Source organism: Zea mays, chromosome 8 (genome assembly GCF_902167145.1).
Source record: "Zea mays cultivar B73 chromosome 8, Zm-B73-REFERENCE-NAM-5.0, whole genome shotgun sequence".
NCBI lineage: Eukaryota > Viridiplantae > Streptophyta > Magnoliopsida > Poales > Poaceae > Zea > Zea mays.
Window position 1 is genome coordinate 135,166,642 of NC_050103.1, and position 21,132 is coordinate 135,187,773.

Sequence of the window (21,132 nt, forward strand, 5' to 3'; positions counted from 1 at the left end):
GAGCCACGGCTGCCCAGTCCACCCGGATGTGGTGATCCTCGCAGAAGTCCAGGAACTTTCTGCCGGTGAACTGGGTGCCGTTGTCGGTGATGATGGAGTTCGGGACCCCAAAGCGATGGATGATGTTGGTGAAGAACGCCACCGCCTGTTCGGACCTGATGCTGTTTAGGGGTCGGACCTCGATCCACTTGGAGAATTTGTCGATGGCGACCAACAAGTGCGTGTAGCCCCCGGGTGCCTTCTGCAAGGGGCCGACGAGGTCCAGACCCCACACAGCGAAAGGCCAGGTGATGGGTATCGTCTGCAGAGCCTGAGCGGGCAGGTGGGTCTGCCTCGCGTAGAACTGACACCCTTCGCAGGTGCGGACAATTCTAGTGGCGTCGGCCACCGCCGTCGGCCAGTAGAAACCTTGTCGGAAGGCGTTTCCGACGAGGGCTCGAGGTGCTGTGTGATGGCCGCAAGCCCCCGAGTGTATCTCTCGTAGGAGCTCCTGGCCTTCGGCGATGGAAATGCATCGCTGGAGGATGCCTGAGGGGCTGCGGTGGTAGAGCTCCTTCCCATCTCCCAGCAAGACGAACGACTTGGCGCGTCGCGCCAACCGCCGAGCTTCGGCTCGGTCGAGGGGTAGCTCTCCTCGGTGGAGATATTGTAGGTACGGGGTCTACCAGTTTCGATCAGGCGTGACCCTGCTTCGCTCCTCCTCGACGCGCAGTGCCTCACCCTCGGGGGCTGAGGGTACCTCGGGCTGAACCGAGGGTGCCTCGGGCCGAGCTGAGGGTGCCTCGGGCCGAGCCGAGGGTGCCTCGGACTGAGCCGAGGGTTCCTCGGGCTGGGCCGAGGGTGCCTCGGGCTCGGGCGTGTCGTCGATCTTGACGGAGGGTTGATGCAGGTCTCGAGAGAAGACGTCCGGGGGAACCGTTGTTCGCCCCAAGGCTATTTTAGCCAGCTCGTCCGCAGTCTCGTTGTAGCGTCGGGCGATGTGGTTGAGCTCGAGCCCGTAGAACTTGTCTTCCAGGCGTCGAACCTCATCGCAGTAGGCTTCCATCTTCGGGTCGCGGCAGTGGGAGTTCTTCATGACTTGGTCGATGACGAGCTGCGAGTCACCGCGAGCGTCGAGGCGTCGGACCCCTAGCTCGATGGCGATGCGCAACCCGTTGACCAGAGCCTCGTACTCAGCCACATTGTTGGACGCCGGGAAGTGGAGGCGTAGCACGTAGCGTAGATGCTTTCCGAGGGGCAAGATGAAGAGTAGGCCTGCGCCGGCCCCTGTCTTCATCAGCGACCCGTCGAAGAACATGGTCCAGAGTTCCGGCTGGATCGGAACCGTTGGGAGCTGGGTGTTGACCCATTCAGCCACGAAGTCCGCTAAGACCTAGGACTTGATGGCCTTCCGAGGGGCGAACGAGATCGCTTCGCCCATGATTTCCACCGCCCACTTTGCGATTCTACCTGAGGCCGCTCAGCACTGGATGATCTCCCCCAGGGGGAAGGATGACACCACAGTTACCGGGTGAGACTCGAAGTAGTGTCGCAACTTCCGTCGCGTCAGGATCACCGCGTACAGCAGCTTCTGAATTTGTGGGTAGCGGATCTTGGTTTCGGACAGTACCTCGCTGATGAAGTAGACTGGCCTCTGAACGGGCAATGCATGCCCCTCTTCTCGTCTCTCAACCACAATCGCGGTGCTAACCACCTGAGTGGTCGCGGCGACGTTGATCAAGAGGGCTTCTCCGGAAGCGGGGGGCACCAAGATGGGCGCGTTCGTGAGGAGCGCCTTCAGGTTCCCGAGGGCTTCCTTGGCCTCGGGGGTCCAAGTGAAGCACTCGGCCTTCCTTAAGAGGCGGTACAAAGGCAGGCCTCTTTCACCGAGGCGTGAGATGAAGCGGCTAAGAGCCGCAAGGCATCCCATGACTCTCTGTACGCCTTTCAAGTCCTTGATGGGCCCCATGCTGGTGATGGCCGCGATCTTCTCCGGGTTGGCTTCGATGCCTCGCTCGGAGACGATGAACCCCAAGAGCATGCCTCGGGGTACCCCGAAGACACACTTCTCGGGATTAAGCTTCATGCCTTTCGCCTTGAGACATCGGAATGTCACTTCAAGGTCGGAAAGGAGGTCGGAGGCTTTCCTCGTCTTGACTACGATGTCATCAACGTAGGCCTCGACCGTCCGGCCAATGTGTTCGCCGAACACATGGTTCATGCACCGCTGGTACGTCGCGCCCGCATTCCTCAAGCCGAACGGCATGGTGACGTAGCAGTACATGCCGAAGGGCGTGATGAAAGAAGTCGCGAGCTGGTCGGACTCTTTCATCCTGATTTGGTGATACCCCGAGTAGGCATCGAGGAAAGACAGGGTTTCGCACCCAGCAGTGGAATCCACGATTCGATCGATGCGAGGCAGAGGGTAGGGAACCTTCGGACATGCTTTGTTTAGACCAGTGTAGTCTACACACATCCGCCATTTCCCTCCTTTCTTTCTCACAAGCACAGGGTTGGCAAGCCATTCGGGATGGAATACCTCTTTGATGAACCCTGCCGACATTAGCTTGTGGATCTCCTCACCTATGGCTCTGCACTTTTCCTCGTCGAATCGGCGCAGAGGCTGCTTCACGGGTCGGGCTCCAGCTTGGATATCCAGTGAGTGCTCGGCGACATCCCTCGGTATGTCGGGCATGTCCGAGGGACTCCACGCGAAAATGTCGGTGTTTGTGCGGAGAAAGTCGACGAGCACTGCTTCCTATTTGGGATTGAGCTCGGAGCCGATCCGGATCTGCTTGGAGGCGTCGCTGCTGGGGTCGAGGGGGACGGACTTAACCGTCTCCGCTAGCTCGAAGTTGCCGGCGTGACGCTTCACGTCTGGCACCTCCTTAGAGAGGCTCTCTAGGTCGGCGATGAGGGCCTCGGATTCGGCGAGGGCCTCGGCGTACTCCACGCACTCCACGTCGCATTCGAACACGTGTTTGTACGTGGGGCCGACAGTGATGACCCCTAGGGCCCGACATCTTGAGCTTGAGGTAGGTGTAGTTGGGGACGGCCATGAACTTCGCGTAGCATGGCCTCCCCAGTACCGCGTGGTAGGTTCCTCGGAACCCGACCACCTCGAACGTGAGGGTCTCCCTTCGGAAGTTGGAGGGCGTTCCGAAGCAGACGGGAAGGTCGAGTCGTCCGAGGGGCTGGACGCGCTTCCCGGGGATGATCCCGTGGAAAGGCGCAGCGCCTGCCCGGACCGAGGATAGATCAACACGCAGGAGCCCGAGGGTCTCGGTGTAGATGATGTTGAGGTTGCTGCCTCCGTCCATGAGGACCTTGGTGAGCCTGACGTCGCCGATGACGGGGTCGACGACGAGCGGGTATTTCCCCGGGCTCGGCACGTGGTCGGCTTGGTCGAAGGTGATGGGCTTGTCGGACCAGTCTAGGTAGACTGGCGCCGCCACCTTCACCGAACAGACCTCCCGACGCTCATGCTTGCGGTGCCGAGCCGAGGCATTCGCCGCTTGCCCACCGTGGATCATGAAGCAGTCGCGGACCTCGGGGAACTCTCCTGCCTGGTGATCTTCCTTCTTGTCGTCGTCGCGAGCCCTGCCACCCTCCACGGGTGGCCCGGCCCTGTGGAAGTGGCGCCGAAGCATGGCGCACTCCTCAAGGGTGTGCTTGACGGGCCCCTGGTGATAGGGGCACGGCTCCTTGAGCATCTTGTCGAAGAGGTTGGCACCTCCGGGGGGTTTCCGAGGGTTCTTGTACTCGGCGGCGGCGACAAGGTCCGCGTCGGCGGCGTCGCGTTTTGCTTGCGACTTCTTCTTGCCCTTCTTCTTGGTGCCGCGCTGAGTTGACGCCTCGGGGACGTCTTCCGGTGGGCGGCCCTGGGGCTGCTTGTCCTTCCGGAAGATAGCCTCAACCGCCTCTTGGCCAAAGGCGAACTTGGTGGCGATGTCCATCAGCTCGCTCGCCCTGGTGGGGGTCTTTCGACCCAGCTTGCTGACCAGGTCACGGCAAGTGGTGCCGGCGAGGAACGCGCCGATGACATCTGAATCGGTGATGTTGGGTAGCTCGGTGCGCTGCTTCGAGAATCGCTGGATGTAGTCCCGGAGAGACTCTCCCGGCTGCTGCCGGCAGCTTCGGAGGTCCCAGGAGTTTCTAGGGCGCACGTATGTGCCCTGGAAATTGCCGGCGAAGGCTTGGACCAGGTCGTCCCAGTTGGAGATCTGCCCCGGAGGCAGGTGCTCCAACCAAGCGCGAGCGGTGTCGGAGAGAAACAGGGGGAGGTTGCGGATGATGAGGTTGTCGTCGTCCGTTCCACCCAGCTGGAAGGCCAGCCGGTAGTCTGCGAGCCACAGTTCCGGTCTCATCTCCCCCGAGTACTTTGTGATAGTAGTCGGGGGTCGGAACCGGGTCGGGAACGGCGCCCGTCGTATGGCGTGGCTGAAAGCCTGTGGACCGAGTGGTTCGGGCGAGGGACTCCGATCCTCCCCGCTGTCGTAGCGTCCCCCACGCCTGGGGTGGTAGCCTTGGTGCACCCTCTCGTCGAGGTGGGCCCGACGGTCGCGGTGATGGTGCTCGTTGCCGAGGCGACCCGGGGCCGCAGGCGCTGTGTTGCGCATGTGCCCGGTGTGGACCGAGGCTTCCCACATGAATCAGGAAGTCGCGGCGCAATGTTCCGAGGGGTACCCCTGCCTTCGGGAGGCGGAGCTCTCGGCCCGTCGGACCGTGGCGCCCTCCAGGAGATTCTTGAGCTCTCCCTGGATTCGCCGCCCCTCGGTGGTTGATGGCTCCGGCATCGCGCGGAGAAGCATTGCTGCGGCAGCCAGGTTCTGGCCGACCCCACTGGAAGCAGGTGGCGGCCTCACCCTGACATCGTCGGCGATGCGGTGCTGGATACCCTGGGGTAGATGGCGCACTTCTCTGGCCGGAGGTTGGCCCGCCCATTCCTGCCCGACGTCCCGGCGGATCGGCTCAAGCGCTCCTGCTCCCTCGTCGAGCCTGGCCGGCACCCCACGGATTTGCTCGAGCTGTAGGTCATGGCCCCCCGCCGGAACGGGGACCACAGCTAGCTCCCGTAGGATGTCAACGCGAGGCACAGGCCTAGGGAGATCACCGTCCTCCGGCATACCGAGATGGTTGCCTTCGGAGGGACCCCCTAGATCGACGTGGAAGCATTCACGACTTGGGCCGCAGTCCTTGTCGCCGAGGCTGTGGCTACCGTCGGAACAGTCGGAAAGGCAGTAGTCGCATGCGGTCATGAAGTCCCGCATGGCACTGGGGTTGCCAAGTCCAGATAAATCCCAACAGAAGTTGGGCTCGTCATCTTCCTCGGACCCCGAGGGCCCGTAGGTCGAGACGTCCACGAGCCGGTCCCAGGGTGACCGCATACGAAACCCCAGAGGGTTTGGACTCGCCTCTACGAGAGCGTCCGCCAAAGCGAAGTCGCTTGGCGGGTCGAGGCTGAATCCAAAGGGCGTGAGATGGGAACCGGTGGGTACCTCTTGGTCGACGGGCGGTGACGAAGTCACGTCAGGGACTGACTGCACCGTCGTCTCAGGTACGAGGGTGACGCCCAGCAAGCCTTTCACGAGCGTGCTGACGTCGTTCGTTTGCTCGGAATTGGCGTGTTGCGGGGAGACGACGCTCGTCTTCGTCTCAAACACGAGGTCGATGCCCGCCGCGCCCCCCGTTGGGGCGACGGCGCCGTCGACTCGCTCGACAGCCGACGAGGTGCCGCCTCCTGCTTGGCCTTGGTTGCCCCGCCTCCTCCTCCGTCGGCGGGGGAGAGGGCGGGGTGAGCTCGAATGTTACTCTTCCACCACGCGGGGAAGACGTCATCGATTCCGCCGCCGACGGGCGGGCTGTCGGCCGCCATTGTTGTTATCGCACGTCGGGGGAAGGAGTACCATGTCGTAGCTGCCGTCGAGGGACATGAACTCAAGACTCCCGAAACGGAGCACCGTCCCGGGCTAGAAAGGTTGCTGGAGACTGCCCATCTGGAGCTTGACGGGAAGCTGTTCGTCAACACGCAGCAGGCCCCTACCTGGCGTGCCAACTGTCGGCGTTTCGAGACCGGGGGGTCCCTGGGCTTACGAGTGAGAATGTCGCCGCGTGCCCCAGCCCAGATGGGTCGGCGCGAGGCCGAGCGCGAAGTGGGGAAGAAGGCGTGAGAGAGGTGGAAATCCCGCGGCCTTCGTGTTCGTCCCGCGCCCAGGTCGGGTGCGCTTGCAGTAGGGGGTTACAAGCGTTCCACGCGGGAGGGAGCGAGCGGCCTCACGCGAGCGCCAGTCCCATCCTCTTCCCCGCGCGGGCCAACCCTCTGTAAGAGGGCCCTGGTCCTTCCTTTTATAGGCGCAAGGAGAGGATCCAGGTGTACAACGGGGGTGTAGCAGAGTGCTAACGTGTCTAGCGGAGGAGAGCTAGCGCCCTAAGTACATGCCATCGTGGCAGCCGGAGAGGTTTTGGCACCCGGTTCGTGTGGTGTCGTGGCCGTCGGAGGAGCGCTGAAGCCTGGCGGAAGGACAGCTGTCGGAGCTGTTGAGTCCTTGCTGACGTCCTCTTGCTTCCGTAAGGGGCCTGAGAGCCGCCGTCGTCATAGAGCGTGCGGGGCGCCATCATTGCTTGTCTGGCGGAGCGAGCCAGATGGGACACCGGTCTTGTTTCCCGTAGCCTGAGTCGGCTTGGGGTAGGGTAATGATGGTGCCTCCTGTTGATGTGGCCGGTCCGCGCCCTAGGTTGGGCGATGTGGAGGCTCCTCCGAGGTCGAGGTCGAGTCTGTCTTCCGAGGCCGAGGTCGAGTCCGAGCCCCTAGGTCGGGCGAGGCGGAGACCGTCGGCGGAGGCGAGGGCTGAGTCCGAGCCCTGGGTCGGGCGGAGCGGAGTTCGCCGTCTTCCGGGGCTGAGCCCGAGTCCGAGCCCTAGGTCGGGCGGAGCGGAGTTCGCCGTCTTCCGGGGCTGAGCCCGAGTCCGAGCCCTAGGTCGGGCGAGGCGGAGACCGTCGGCGGAGGCGAGGGCTGAGTCCGAGCCCTGGGTCGGGCGAAGCGGAGTTTCCTATGGTGCCTGAGGCCGGGCCTGGCTGCCTGTCAGCCTCGCTCTATCGAGCGGCACAGCAGTCGGAGCGGCGCAGGCGGCGCTGTCCTTCTGTCAAGCCGATCAGTGGAGCGGCGAAGTGACTGCGGTCACTTCGGCTCTGTCGACTGGAGGACGCGCGTCAGGATAAAGGTGTCAGGCCACCTTTGCATTAAATGCCTCTGCGATTTGGTCGGTTGGCGTGGCGATTTAGCCAGGGTTGCTTCTTGGCGAAGACTGGGCCTCGGGCGAGCCGGAAGTATATTCGTCGCTGGAGGGGGCCTCGGGCGAGACAGAGATCGTCCAGGGTCGGCTGCCCTTGCCCGAGGCTAGGCTCGAGCGAGGCGTGATCGAGTCCCTCGAATGGACCAATCCCTGACTTAATCGCACCCATCAGGCCTTTACAACTTTGTGCTGATGGGGTTACCAGCTGAGAATTAGGAGTCTTGAGGGTACCCCTAATTATGGCCCCCGCCTTTACAATTTTGTGCTGATGGGGGTTACCAGCTGAGAATTAGGAGTCTTGAAGGTACCCCTAATTATGGTCCACCCCAAACCAAATGGACCTAACACCTCATTTAATGAGTAATTTATATACTTGTTGAACTATACGCTATTTATATTTAGAGTAATATGTAAATAAACCATGCATGGTTAATTTTAGGTTTTGTATTCTCGGTGCTCCATGATGGCTTCTCGCTAAAAGTGACCACCTACAATTAGCAACCTGCATTCTACTGTTAGAAATTCTTTTGGGCGGGACGGTTTTGCTCAAACAGGCCTAAGCCTACCGATCAGCTGGCATCAAGACACATTTGTGCGCAGGGTGATTTCGTCATCCATGCTCCGACAACGCGCTGCCATGTTCTGAAAGAAGATAAGTTCTTCATACCAGTACTCCATCCCAGCACCTTTCAATCAGAAGGGTTCACAACACCGATACAATCCACCACCACCTGCAAAGGACACCAGAATAATACAGCATGATGCACAAAGAAACCTGCTAGACACCAAGGAGATTGATTGCCCTCTGCTAGACACGACTTCGGCATGGTTGGTCCCACCACGGAAGCGGCAGCAACCACTTCACCACAGGAACAGATGAAGGGTCAGTAGCTCCGACTGAAAACCGAAGGGCTCTGTTCATTGACCGCCGCTTCATCAAGGAATAATTTATTTTCCATCAAACATCAGGGTCATAAACATCTAAATTAACACCCGAACCCTAAATACAATGATGGTACACACAAAACATTCACATGTATTTGTCTTGTGCCAAGTGATGGCCCCCTATTCCTTATACCCAGTAAATGTCAGGGAAAATGTACAGCCTGCTCCACTAGCCACGTTAAACCACTCCCAGTTAGAAAATATCCTGTACCAACCTGAAATACATAAAACATATCAGTTACCACGTCGGTTGGACTAGCAAAGAAACTACAGGCACTCACATCGACTCAATTCATGCTAAACAATCAAGCAGACGTATTTTGAAACAATATTCACATAAGCAGTGTTTTTAAGGCATCGCGTGGGCGTCCTTGACGCCTAGCCAAAAGTAGAGAGCTGAGAGGATTAGAGAGCACAACATAGGAAATCGATAGAAAACCAACAAGAAAGGCCATGCAGCCACCTCCTATCTCATCCCCCACCAAATCTGGGGCTGCCGGCCACCGCATAGTCCCACCTGGGTCATCTGCGGCAAACCTGGGTCATCCCGCTACAGCGGCAGCTGAACCAGAATGAAGCCATGACAGAAATCGATCAGAGAAGAATAGCGAGGGGCAGCAGCAGTGAGAGGCAAGAGAGGGACAAAGGCCGGGTTGCGTGCGCGCAAGTGTGTGGGATATAAGTAACAAGCAAGCTTTCTGGAGACAACCCTACACAAAATCAAGCATATATAGATAGCATTAGAAGGATAAGTGTAGGCTACGATCATTCGGTTGATTGCTGATCAGATCCTACCAGTTTTTGTTTGCTTCTTTTTATCCTGGTCAACTTCATTTTTATTTCATAGGGCATTGAAGTTCAACATGTTTAATTACAACTCAGCTACTTGAATCACAAAAACTGCAATGAAATAGTTCATAAAACATAGCAGCAAATCCATCACATGAAGAGGCTAATCATCTGTCCTTACCATTAGATGAACTCTATGGAGATCCCACTTGGATCATATAGAACACTTGAATCTTACCAGGTTAATGCAATAAAGCATCCACACTGGTGTTTCTCTTTGTATCAACCAGAATAACTTGATAGCCCTCCACAATAAAAATCAAGATTCTGGAAGCCAACTTTGCCAGATTAATAGCAAATTCAGCTATCCCAGTGTGATGTCCGAACTACTCTGAATCAGAATCTAATGACAAACACAAACGAGGCCTAACAGACCGTGGTTGGCGAGGATGAGAAAATATATTTTCAATCCTTCTCGGGTTTAGATTAGATCCATTACATCTGTCATTGTTCATGCTTGGGAGAGCAGAAGCTGCAATTGAGAACAAAAAATGTTACAACAATAACATTAATAGTACACAGATATCGTTGAGAACACAACAGCAATAAGTTAAACAGGTTAAAAAAATTCAAAGTTAAATTCATAGTTTGGTACTACAAATTTTGGTTCAATGAATCTGGACTCACATTTGACCTTCATACAAGTTGATAAGAAATTGAAAACCTTCAGATATTAGGTATTGATTAAATTCAGTTCACGGTCATAGGTATGTACAGACATCATTTTGACAATTTTGAGTACAAGGGGATAAGTAGAGCCACTCAGCATCGTGTCATCTGATACCCAGAAGTAACCAAGGGCAGATTCTAAAAGTTGCTAAATTTTTACTCATGCATTTTATTGACTAGAGAATTAAATAGTTTATTGGGATAATGGGATCCATTTTAAGATATCAGACTTTGAACATTTTCTATGGAAAAAAGTATGACCTAAGATGCCTGCCTTCAAAAGTTAACCTCGATGATCCTGGAAATGGTTGACAGGCTACCAAAGAGAAGTGTAGCAAACCGTTATCTTTAGGAACAAAATGATCACAAAAGAGAAGAATTAAATTCATAAAGGGAGACAAACCAGCATCAAGTAAAGGTTCAACTCCTGCCTCTTTTGATGGAACTTTTGGCTGTGATTTTAGGCCATCAACACTTGTAGGTTCTTCATTACCCCCTCCACCAGCCGCAAGCGTAAGAGATATCCTCCAATCATCAGGGTGGACTCCATTTGGAGTATTAGCGCGCTCACTCAGTTCTTCCTGAAGGGGAACAGTAGAAGGTTGACTTGGAAGGAAAATTTGCAAAGATGGATCGTCACCTGCTAAAGCCAATGGGTTATCAACCAAGCTTCCATGCACATCATTACTGTTTCGGCAAATTGAGACATCGTGAGCTGCAGATGGATCCTCTATGCCAACATTACAGTCAAGGGAGTAGTCTTCTGGTGTAATACTAAAGGAATTATGCGGACCAACAAAAGGATTGCCAACATCAGTATCAGTCCCAAAAAACTGGAACCCTTGCTCTGGTTGTGGATAAGAATGCATTTGCCAGTTATTTATTTCAAAATCACCAGTATTGTTGCTCAATAAACCAAGGCCACTTGTACCAACCCCAGCATCCTCCTGGTACCCTTCAGGATATCCAGATACAGCAGCATCAGTGACGAAAGGGAAACTGTCACCATTTGTAGGAGTATTTGCATAGACAGCTGGCAGGCGAACAATCGGGTCATTTTCTTCATCAGAATCACTAAGAACAATGACATCTGCAGCATTATGTTGTGGCTCTTGTTGCCTATCCTCTGTATTGTATGTTTGACCAAAGTTATGCGCAAAACTGTCAAACTCTTGGTTCAATGATATATCAAACTGAATACCACCCCCTTCTTGGTTCACACTTACATCTTCACCATCTCTGCAACTCCCAGTGGGGCTACTGATCATAGGTACTATGTTTGGTATTGAGTACCCCGTGTTGTTTTGGATGTGATTTCTAACCACGGGTTTCTTATCATCTGGTTTACTGCTAACCTGCCATAATCCATTAGGGGTTTTTTTAATTCCAAGTTTCAAAGTTCTATGTCCATCAGAAGTACCCTCTCTCTTGAACTCATTAACACTAACGACACCAGGGTTTGTATCTTCCTTTGAGTCACAAAGAGTACCATCAGGCATATGCCACTGAGATAGATCTCTGGTAGCGGCATCACCCTTCACACGCCATGACCCATCAGGTTTAACATCAAGCTCATTAACATCTTCACTGCAATTGTGCAACTACATCAAAATGAAAACAGAAATCAACTCACATAACAAATTCTGGCGAAAGGCATAAAATGTGAGATGAAAACCTACCAAAGATGTAATCCGGTTGAAATAAGGATCGATCATCAAGTTCTCGAGAGAGTAATTCTTTAAACATATTGGGCATTGCCACTGCACAAAAGAACAGTAAATCAGGAAGGTAGGATGCAAAATATGAAACCATGTAAAATGAAAAACATGATATAAATCAATCAAGTGTGGCAGAAGAGCACTTATATAGGGTAAAGATGGTCTCCTCATCCCTAATCCCTATACCCCATATGGACTACTGTCCAAGGGTAGCCTGATTTGGCGAACCTTGCATGAATCTCAAGCATGGCGTGATCTGATCATGCATTCACGCCCACAAAATTATTAACAGATCATTTTTTCTATCTCCACTTTATTTCCTACTAGAAAACAACAATAGAAAAATGGCACTCTTGGGTATTCATCATCAGATGTATTGAACCAGTCCATACTCTTATTGTGCAGGCATAAATTAGGCCTGGCCTGGACCAACTACAGAAAATGTTCAAAACAGGCCTAGTTTACATATATATATTTGAATGTGCTTCTGCAAGCACAATCTGACCTTGCGTGAGCGTTGATTCAATTCCACAAAAGTTTCAAGATCAAAACAGCCCATGTGAACACAAGGCTTGAACCTTCCAGCAATCCTCATTCTGGATCCGCTATTCTGAAAAATAAAAAATATGTTAGATACAATTCCAAATGCAAATTGCACCGGAGCAGCTTAGCTAAACATGACAGCTATAGCCAACCAGAAAAGATATGCTTTAAAGACCTATTATAATGATTATATTTGCTTTTGAGCAAATACATAACAGTTAGCAGCTCTCCTAATACTACTCAGCTAAGTAGGCACAGAACCACCTGACAGAATAAAGGTGGTTTGCTACCGCCTATACCTATGAAGAAAAAAAATTGAAAAAGGTAAATGGTAGTGACATATTGTAACAAAGCCAAACAAAAAATGTCATAAAAAAGATATATGCAGAACAAGACGCACAGGGCAACGAAGGTTGACTGTAACAGATTCAGTAACCACTTCCAGGTCGCTATCACTATCAGCATTGTCCGTAGCACCTCCACCTCCAAGACAGCGACGAACACGAGCAAGAGCATCCTCAAAAGACTCCCCTTCACCTTCCTTTGGGATCAAATTTAATACCTGGACGTCAATAATAATGTCAAGAAGGAAGAGAAGAGTAAGTGGAGCATAACTTGGTGAATAATGCAATATATGTGTTTTTCCTTTCTGGGATAATTATTTTTTTCTATTATGTTTTTAGAATTCTGGGATAATAGGTTTTATAATAGAATCAGTATTTTTCCTTTCTGAGATAATTCTTTTTTCTGAAACATAACAGAGAATTCTAAAAAAGAGAGACAGCTTAAAACAAGAATTGTCAACACAAAATATTGCTGTCTAGATGATATTTAACATGAAACAAGATAAAAGTTCACAATACATAGGGACCATTTACAAAACAGAAAATCATGTGAACCTAGTCATTTCAACTATATGATAAGTAGAAAGCTAAATGGACAAAACCTGAGGAACAGTCCTCCTCCTAACAATTCGAACTCCAAAGCAAAAGGTTCGAGCATCCACTCTAGATAAGCTAATTTTGTTGATCCCTTCTCTACTGCATGTGGTTACCTGCAAAAACATATAAGAATTGCAGGTTTAACCTATGAACAGAACTTGGGAAAAAATCAGAGTAATACAACATTGCGGTCAAATTATCATATCAACTACAAAACTGAAACGAGACCTTCATCCGCTAGACATGTGCACCCAATTGCTTTCCGTCTCTGAATGACAGATACAGATAGAAGTGTGTAACTTAAATCTTACATCATAGCTTGTTTCATATCAGCACTAGAAATTTCTTGATAAACCCTGTCAGTGGCTATTGTACCATGGACTTGCCTTGCATCAACTACAGGGATATGTGCTAATGTGTTATTTGATTTTTTGGGGGGAATGGTCTATTAATATAATGCTCTCATGGTTTATTTCATATTGTTTTTATGTTATTTTGCCTTCTCCAATGGTATTCTTATATTTACATCCTACTATTCCTATGATGCAGGTTGCAGGATAGCATCATCGAATATGAAGTTGTGTCCAAACTTATGGCAAGATGCTTTCTGCCAAAAAAGAAAAAAAAAGTATCCGTAGATCACATTGTCACATGAACCAGATCACAAGAATGACATGATACATGCCACAACCAAGTTCAATGTAGAAATAAGCAGAGTGGAGTTTGAAATAGGAAATGTGATTGGGGATGGGATAGGAGAGTTGCTGGAGACTGCCTAAGCCACAAGAGTCAAGACCTCTAGTGGCTGGAGGGAATATAATCCACAAGAGCCAAGACTTGAAAACAAGCTTAATGCAGGCATACTTAAAAACTCAACCGGCGGGGGTAAGACAGCCCCGAGCATTATATTAAAAAGACCTTCTCACGCAGGTCGAGAAAACCCTCAAACCTCTGCCCCACCCATACACAGCGACAACGTAGCCCATGTGACTTGTGAGAAACGACCACAGCCAGGACCGGACCTTAGACATGTGCTTTGGCGTGGGGGATTTTTCAACCACAGCCTGAAATTCGCTCCCATGGGGAGTCGAACTCGGGACCTGAGGAGTGCTATTCAGACCACCTAACCAACTCAACTAGAGGCCCTTTCGCAAGGCAAGGCATACTTAATGATACCAACCCCATCCATTTTTAAGTGTGAAGTATATGAATGTTACTAACCCCTTCATATACTTCACACTTCAAAATAGATGAAAAATAAGTGTATGCTGTGTTCTAATGGAGTTCATTTAAAAGTCACAAGTGAAACCAACAAAACATGCCCAAGAAGATGGTGGAAATGGTTGTTAGACACCCCCACCCCAAAAAATGAAATAGAGGTAGTACCAAATGTCCAACCAGTATCTAGATCCTACCAGTGGGACAAAGTAAGAATAAACTCACCAGTGGCCCATCATCCCGCCCATTTATCCCTAGTAACTGAGAACCGGGCCTGGTCATTACTCGTACAGGAATACCTGAACAAACAGAAATAAATATCAGACTGGCAATCCCTTAATTTCAAGTATGAATGTAAATTAAACTTGTATGGCTCAGATATATGTATCTATACAGCATATAAGCCAAGATTTGTGCCACAATGCATTTTAATAAATCCAAGTTGTACAAGAAAATTTAAACATTACCGTTCACTTGCAATTCTGCATATTGAGGCCATTGCATCCTGAACTGGACTTTGTCATTTATAAGGATGCACCAAACCTGTCCACAGACCCACAACACAATCGGTAGTTAACAGGACTGTGCAACAGAACCAGTGAGTGTATCCAAGTGTTTTTCTTTGTTGAATAGGACATGATAAACCTTAATTCATCAAATCGATACCTTTTGACAGCACTTAATGTGCAATACTCACGTCTATATCGCACACACAATTTACAAATGATTTAAATAGATAACTCATAATTAAGGTAGACATGAAAAATCAAAGACATTTGATGTTAGACAAAGGTCATAATAATCCGTAGTTATTTTCCTTAAATGTACCATGCATGAACACTATGTTAAAGAGGTTGATTCAATGACAAAGTTCGGTGACTCCAAGTGACCTAATCTCACATACATCAATGTTATCCTAAGGTTTATTTATGGCATGATTTATGGCATAGCATAATCACCAATGTACTATACGTGAACTCTATATTAGAGAAAAAAACATAATCATCTGCAGTTAAGATTTATTTATGGGTAGCAGCATCGTGACATTAATAAAGTGTGCAAGATTTTTATCAGGATCTAGGCAAATGAAACTTAGGTTATGGAGGAGAGAGTAAACCTGGAGATCATATTCTTGTCTCTGAACTGTTTCTCTATCTGCTCGGGAAAGTTGGAAAGTCTTCTCCACAATTTGAGGTACACTTGCTCTAGAGATATGAAGGTTTCACAAGGACACATTTATGCATCAGCAACACAGTAACATCAATGCAGATAATATACAAACTAAAATAGCAGAATAGTTAAGTCTACTCAGATGGCATGCTATTGGGCATGTTTGGTTCAGCTTTTTTCTAAGGAACTTTTCTGAGAATCTAGCTGTGGAAAGAATCTGAGTATCGTGGAGATTACATGCGGAGGAAGGTAAAAGAGTCCATATGGTTTAGGATGTAGAAAGTGACGGTTTCCTACTATCGCAACGACTTAGCCGATTCTGTGTTCATGTTGATTTTGTATGGTTTTGACTAAAGTGATTTTCATACAAGTGGGCTGAAAAGATGAGCGTTTGGCAGTCTGCAGCAGCTTCTGGTGGCCAGAAGCTGAAAAAAGTTGCAACAAACAGGGCCATTATCTAGTATATGGGCCAAAATCACATCTATTGACCACCTTATCTTGCGCAGGAGAACTGCGCGTCATTATGTTAAGAAGAAAAAAAAAGTCCAAAAGAAGACCAGTACAAACCGCCAAGAAAAAGGCAGCCAAGGATAAAAAAAACAAAGGCTATTACATAGAACATAGAAACTGAAATGACCTTCTCCCCTTCCACTATAAAGAACTACGGCCACATGCCTCTAAGGCCTGCAGCCCCTGCTAAACACCAAAGCCTAGCATCCTCTTTTATTGACCACCTTATGACGGCATATATCATATGCTGCATGCTTTGTCAGACACTCAGACTGATAACACATCTTAACAATTAAGAACAGACCAATGAACATTGTACTTTTAAAGAGGTGGAAAATTCTCACACCAATGTTCTACATGCAAATGAGCACTAGTGTTCTACATTCATATCAATGAGCAAAAACTTGTATTAGCAATCAACAAGACCGCAAGGGTTATCATATCAAATCTAACAGTGAAATTTAATCACTAACCAAAGATTCTGAACTGGAGTATATATGGCTGTTGTTGAAGATATTAGTGTCTGCCGATTGGGTAACAAGGATTTATTTATGTACAGCACAATATCAGTGGCATAATATAGATATCCATATGGTTAAAATAATAATTCCTGACAACAATAGAGCGACAATTTCCCCTCAACTAAAATTAACATTCACTATTACACATGTAATGTAGTATTGACAACTGCCCCCACTCCACCCACCAACAAAAAAATAAAAAATATAAACAATTATACAAATGCACAATAGGTAAGGAAATGATTATTTATAAGATAAAATATGGCCACCACAAGAAGTTCCATTATATACCCACCCATCATTTCCAACACCAGATGACATAAATTTCACAGGTAGTAATGGATTTCCGGTAGTCACCCAAAACCTGCAAATACGAAGGGTGGAATTAAACAATGAGAACAGAATTGCAGACGATAAGAAATTCTAAGTAAAGTTGTTCAAGTGCAATGCCAACTTCAGAGTGCCAACACAGATTTACATGTATCATCAGCAGGTTTTGTTCATAAAAAACAAAAAAATACATTCGAGGATCTAACCAAAAGGCATAGTAACTTCAATTGCATAGAAAACTAGAAACATCAAGCATTTTAGTCTTCAATAATTAGGCTACTTTTACATGTTACATTTGTTCCAAAAGGAAATAAACAATCAGCATGTTCTACCCAAGCAAATAGAAGAAAAAGCTTAGGTCTTAAGGCGCACTATCACCTCAGGCAAAGACAACAAAGAGTGCCGCTTAACCTACGGGGTGATCATACAAGTATCCAGCTTGAAAAATCACAGAATGGGTGTAACAGTTCACATAAATACATTCAAAAGGTTCAGCGCATAACCCAGTTAAAAATGGATAGCTCAATAGCATCCATATGTGTACCAAGTACGGACACAAAAACATATCAAAATAACAGCTTACAGCATTCCATCAGACAACCAAGCAACCAGTAGCACGGGCTGTTAAACAAGAGGTCATGGGATCAATTACCAGTTTACCAAAACAATCAATTGTAGGAATAGGTAGAACAAAAGAGGGTTCTAACAAACCCTGTGTGAGTGAAAAAAAGGCACCCTAAAAAAGGTAAACCATACAGGAAAGGGAAACCATATCACAGTTCATTCGCAACATCTTAGCTATAGCAGGACATTCCAAGGGCCACTCATGAAAAAAAACATAGTGAAACAAAGAAAGCCAAACAGACTAGAGCAGAACATACGGGTCTGCCCGTTTCAGTCGGCACAGTTCACAATAAAAATGAGGTGGAATATCAGGGCCAGCACCCTCCGTGGGCTTATCTGGAATGAGTACGCAGGTAATATGCTGCCACACCTGGCATTTGCCATCTTCGCACTGCAGGAAACAAGACAGCAAGATAAAAGATTAACAAGGCGCATGAAACCAAAAGAAACTGGTTGCGGTTAAGAGAAACTGTGTTCACGTCATATGTGCCTTTCAAATGAAAACAAAATACATGCACATATATAAAAGGGTTACCTTAATCATATTGTCATTTAGCAATGTGCTATTGCAAAGGCAGCGGACCTTAGTATCCACATGGTAGAAGTCAGGCGCTTCCTCTTTGGGCCTGAAATGACTGAAATCTGATCCACTGTGGCTTCTAGAGGGAAGGTCAGGAGCACATACTTGCATTTTCCTGCTAATAAAAGCACCGAGGCACAAGAAGGAAATAAGTCAACAACTTCATGTGACGTAGTCAACTCTCTGGTATGTATTCTTGTACTGAACATTGAGAAACAGATGGAATGGAACCTGTATGTGTCATCAACAACTTTTGCCACCGCCTCCCTTGTAAGAGCATTTTTCCTTCCCCATCCATGATGATGTTGACCTGCAATAAGCAAATAGAGCTTAAGAGCAAGATTTCATGGAAAGAACAAACTTAGGGATTCAGAAGAACAAAATCTGAACTAGTTGATGCTGTATAACAGAAGAGATCTTTTCTTGACCAATCATCAGCTCAAGGACAAATAAATAAATGGCCCATATCAAACTACAATGGCACAAACAGATCTACTGGCTTGAGCACAACTGAAAAGTAATACTAACCAATATTGAAGCATAAAAAATGCAGCAGTTAAAGACAACAATATTTGGGGGGTGGGGGCAAAGACCAACATACCTTGCTCATCTGATAAAATAGCCAATACCCTGTCAACAAGGTCCTGCGATCAACGATTACGAAAACAGATCAGATACCATCAAGTGCAAAGCTGAGGCACGTGCAGTGAAGATGAGATTCTGAACGTGTTCAAGGAAACAAAAAAAAAGAAGATAGTTCTGATTTCTGATATTGCAACACTGATGAATTGAGGCTTGTCCTGCAAACCCATGGTTACTGCCAAAACAAGTTGTGCACAGCACGACAGGAGACAGACCCAACAATGATGTACGGGCAGATGACTAGCTCACCCTGGAGGCTCATATGACATGCCTCTAATCAGTTGTGATCCTACATATCCGGGAGAACAAAGTGCCCCACAGCAAAAATAAGAGCAAAACACTTGCTGACCTGCTTCTTTCCTTGCTTCGGTAACCCCAGCTGATTTAAGATATCTTTGAGCTCCTTTATTCTAAAATACGCAAGTTTATCCTGTGACGAACAGGGAAAGAATCAACATGTGAGATCTTCAAGAGCGACTGTTACATGTTGCGTGCTTGAAGTACACCGCCACACTTGCCATGGTTAATCCATAGAACAAAAAGAAACATTTCAGAAAAAATATCTCCAGCAGCTTAACCATATTCATACCCATATTCAAACTCCACTCTGCATATAGTGGGAAAATACAGTGTTTTGGGTAAACTATGGGTAACACGGTCTCAGTTAGCCATGCGCAAGCTAGGAGCAGCTTAAGTGAGTACTGCGTCATGCAACAGAAGAATCCAACACTAGCCTATCAATTAGTACAATCCATGAGGAGTTGATTCGGCGGCTAAGACAGCATAGAACACCTACCCCAACAACAGCACGCAGCTCCAAAACTCGGGGCTTGACGACAGCGGGCAGCGATCTAAGAGGCCGAACCGCCGGCCACGCGATTCCGCATTTGGAAAGAATGCACTGGTGCCAGCAAGCGCAAAAAAAGTAGGATCCGAGCTCTCAGCCAATCCATCTAAACATCGGCGTGGAAATAACCGCCGGGCGGCAGCGGGCAGCGGAGCGGCGGCAGGGGCGGGAATCCCACGAGCCCAGCCAAATCATCCGGGAAATTCGAGGGGAATCGGCGGAGATCGGGTGGCGAATTGGGCGCGGGCGGACGTATACCTTGCAGCTGGAAGCGAGGTCCGACATGGCCGGCGCCCGCGCAATGAAACCCCCGGAGGGGCACGGGCATGGGGAGAGGGCGATCGAGGGCCCCGGCGCCGGCGAGGAGATCCGGCGATCGGGGCGCCGAATTGGGACGGCGCGGGTGCTGCTGCGGCGGGGCTCCCTCGCGTGGCGTCTCTGTGGCCTCCGCCGTTTGCGTCGACGACGGCTGCCTGGACGGGGCAGGGTTTTCCTCTCTCTCTCTCTCTCCACCTCGCTCTCGTCTTCCTTGGCTCGCGTCGCGCGTGCTTGTGGGACGGGTTCGTCGAGAAAGGGTGAGGAGAGAGGGGGGGCGGTTTCTCTCTCCTATTCAGCCGCCGCGGCGGACGTATCGGCCGCTATCAAATCCGGTTTTTTGCGGGGCCGTACGAGTCCGCGACCCACCCATCCGGCGTGCGGGGTTGGTCATGCCGTGCCCTGCCCGCCCGCCTTCACTTCACTTCCTCTACGACGACCAAAGCGGGGAGCCGGCGACCCCACCCACCGCTGTGCATCACTCGTGGCGTCACCGTGGGCCAGCCCGATCCGATATGGGCCGGGCTGATATTCAACAACCCACGGCTTTTGGGTACAACTCAGACGCGTCGGTTTTTAAACAAGAGATGGGTGGCATACGCAGTGGGTTCTCTTTCGCTGAAATTCAGGCCTCCTAGGATTGGTAAAATGTATGAATAAAAAAACGTAGAAATAGAGTTGCATGACAATTATAGTTCTATAGAAATTTAAAATACAGAAAAACTTTTGAATAGAGTGTTTAGATGCAACACAAGAAGAACATAGGAATTAGAGGAGAGAGATAGACACAAAGAAAAGTTTCCAAGAGGTTGGATCTCTTGATATAAATCCTCCAAAATCTTACTAGAATGAGTCATCATAAAGGAATTTTATAGAATTTGTAGTAACTCAATCCTTTATTTCAAATGGCTACATAGGAAAATTTTCTATATGGTTCTAATCCTTCAAAATTCAAAAACTTTTCCTATGTTCCAAAGGGGCCTCAAATAAATCGAGCCACCTTAGGCCACCTCCAAGGGTGTTCTGTATACCTCCCCAACCCTAGGTGGGTGATGTGGGTGATATTTAGGGTGAAAACCTTCAACGACGGTTCTCTCCACAACCTACCCCATACCGGGTGAGTTTCAATCTACTCCCACGCTTTAATTAATGTATTACTTTGTGATATTAATCCCTTTTAAGTATCGTAATCTAGAAATGATGTGTATTGTAGTAATACAAATAGTGTATGTTTTTTAAAACTTCAAGTAATGATGAAAAAATATCAAATAACTGAATTGTAGTATATAGGGGAGCTAGATAGGGTGAATGGTTGGAGACTTTGAAAGGGAAATGTGTCCTTGGGTGATTTCTATTTCGTTTTGCTGATTAAATGTTCAACACGTTATTTTTGGACTAACATCATCTTGCATTAGCATGAGCACATGTAGTTAAAGCAA

General features: G+C 48.9%; 1 protein-coding gene across 6 annotated transcripts; it reads right to left on the reverse strand.

Moving 5' to 3' along the window:
* Positions 1 to 7,928: 7,928 nt before the first annotated feature.
* Positions 7,929 to 20,116, reverse strand: LOC103635939 (E3 SUMO-protein ligase SIZ1). 6 transcript variants are annotated; one of them, XM_020542446.3, is made up of 18 exons: positions 19,637 to 20,105; positions 18,881 to 18,961; positions 18,491 to 18,533; positions 18,121 to 18,199; positions 17,845 to 18,004; positions 17,567 to 17,700; positions 16,651 to 16,719; positions 15,272 to 15,359; positions 14,622 to 14,697; positions 14,380 to 14,453; positions 12,942 to 13,049; positions 12,396 to 12,557; positions 11,958 to 12,062; positions 11,414 to 11,494; positions 10,138 to 11,335; positions 9,996 to 10,050; positions 9,187 to 9,537; positions 7,929 to 8,431 (listed from the first exon to the last, which is right to left on the reverse strand). In XM_020542446.3, the coding sequence occupies exons 1-17, from the start codon at positions 19,661 to 19,663 to the stop codon at positions 9,510 to 9,512; spliced, it is 2,568 nt and encodes an 855-aa protein (XP_020398035.1). In that variant the 5' UTR covers positions 19,664 to 20,105; the 3' UTR covers positions 7,929 to 8,431; positions 9,187 to 9,509. The 6 variants fall into 6 exon arrangements, with proteins under 6 accessions (XP_020398035.1, XP_008656532.1, XP_008656531.1 ...); XM_008658310.4 differs by having other exon boundaries at positions 17,845 to 18,007; XM_008658309.4 differs by lacking the exon at positions 9,996 to 10,050 and having other exon boundaries at positions 19,637 to 20,116.
* Between the last annotated feature and the right edge of the window lie 1,016 nt (positions 20,117 to 21,132).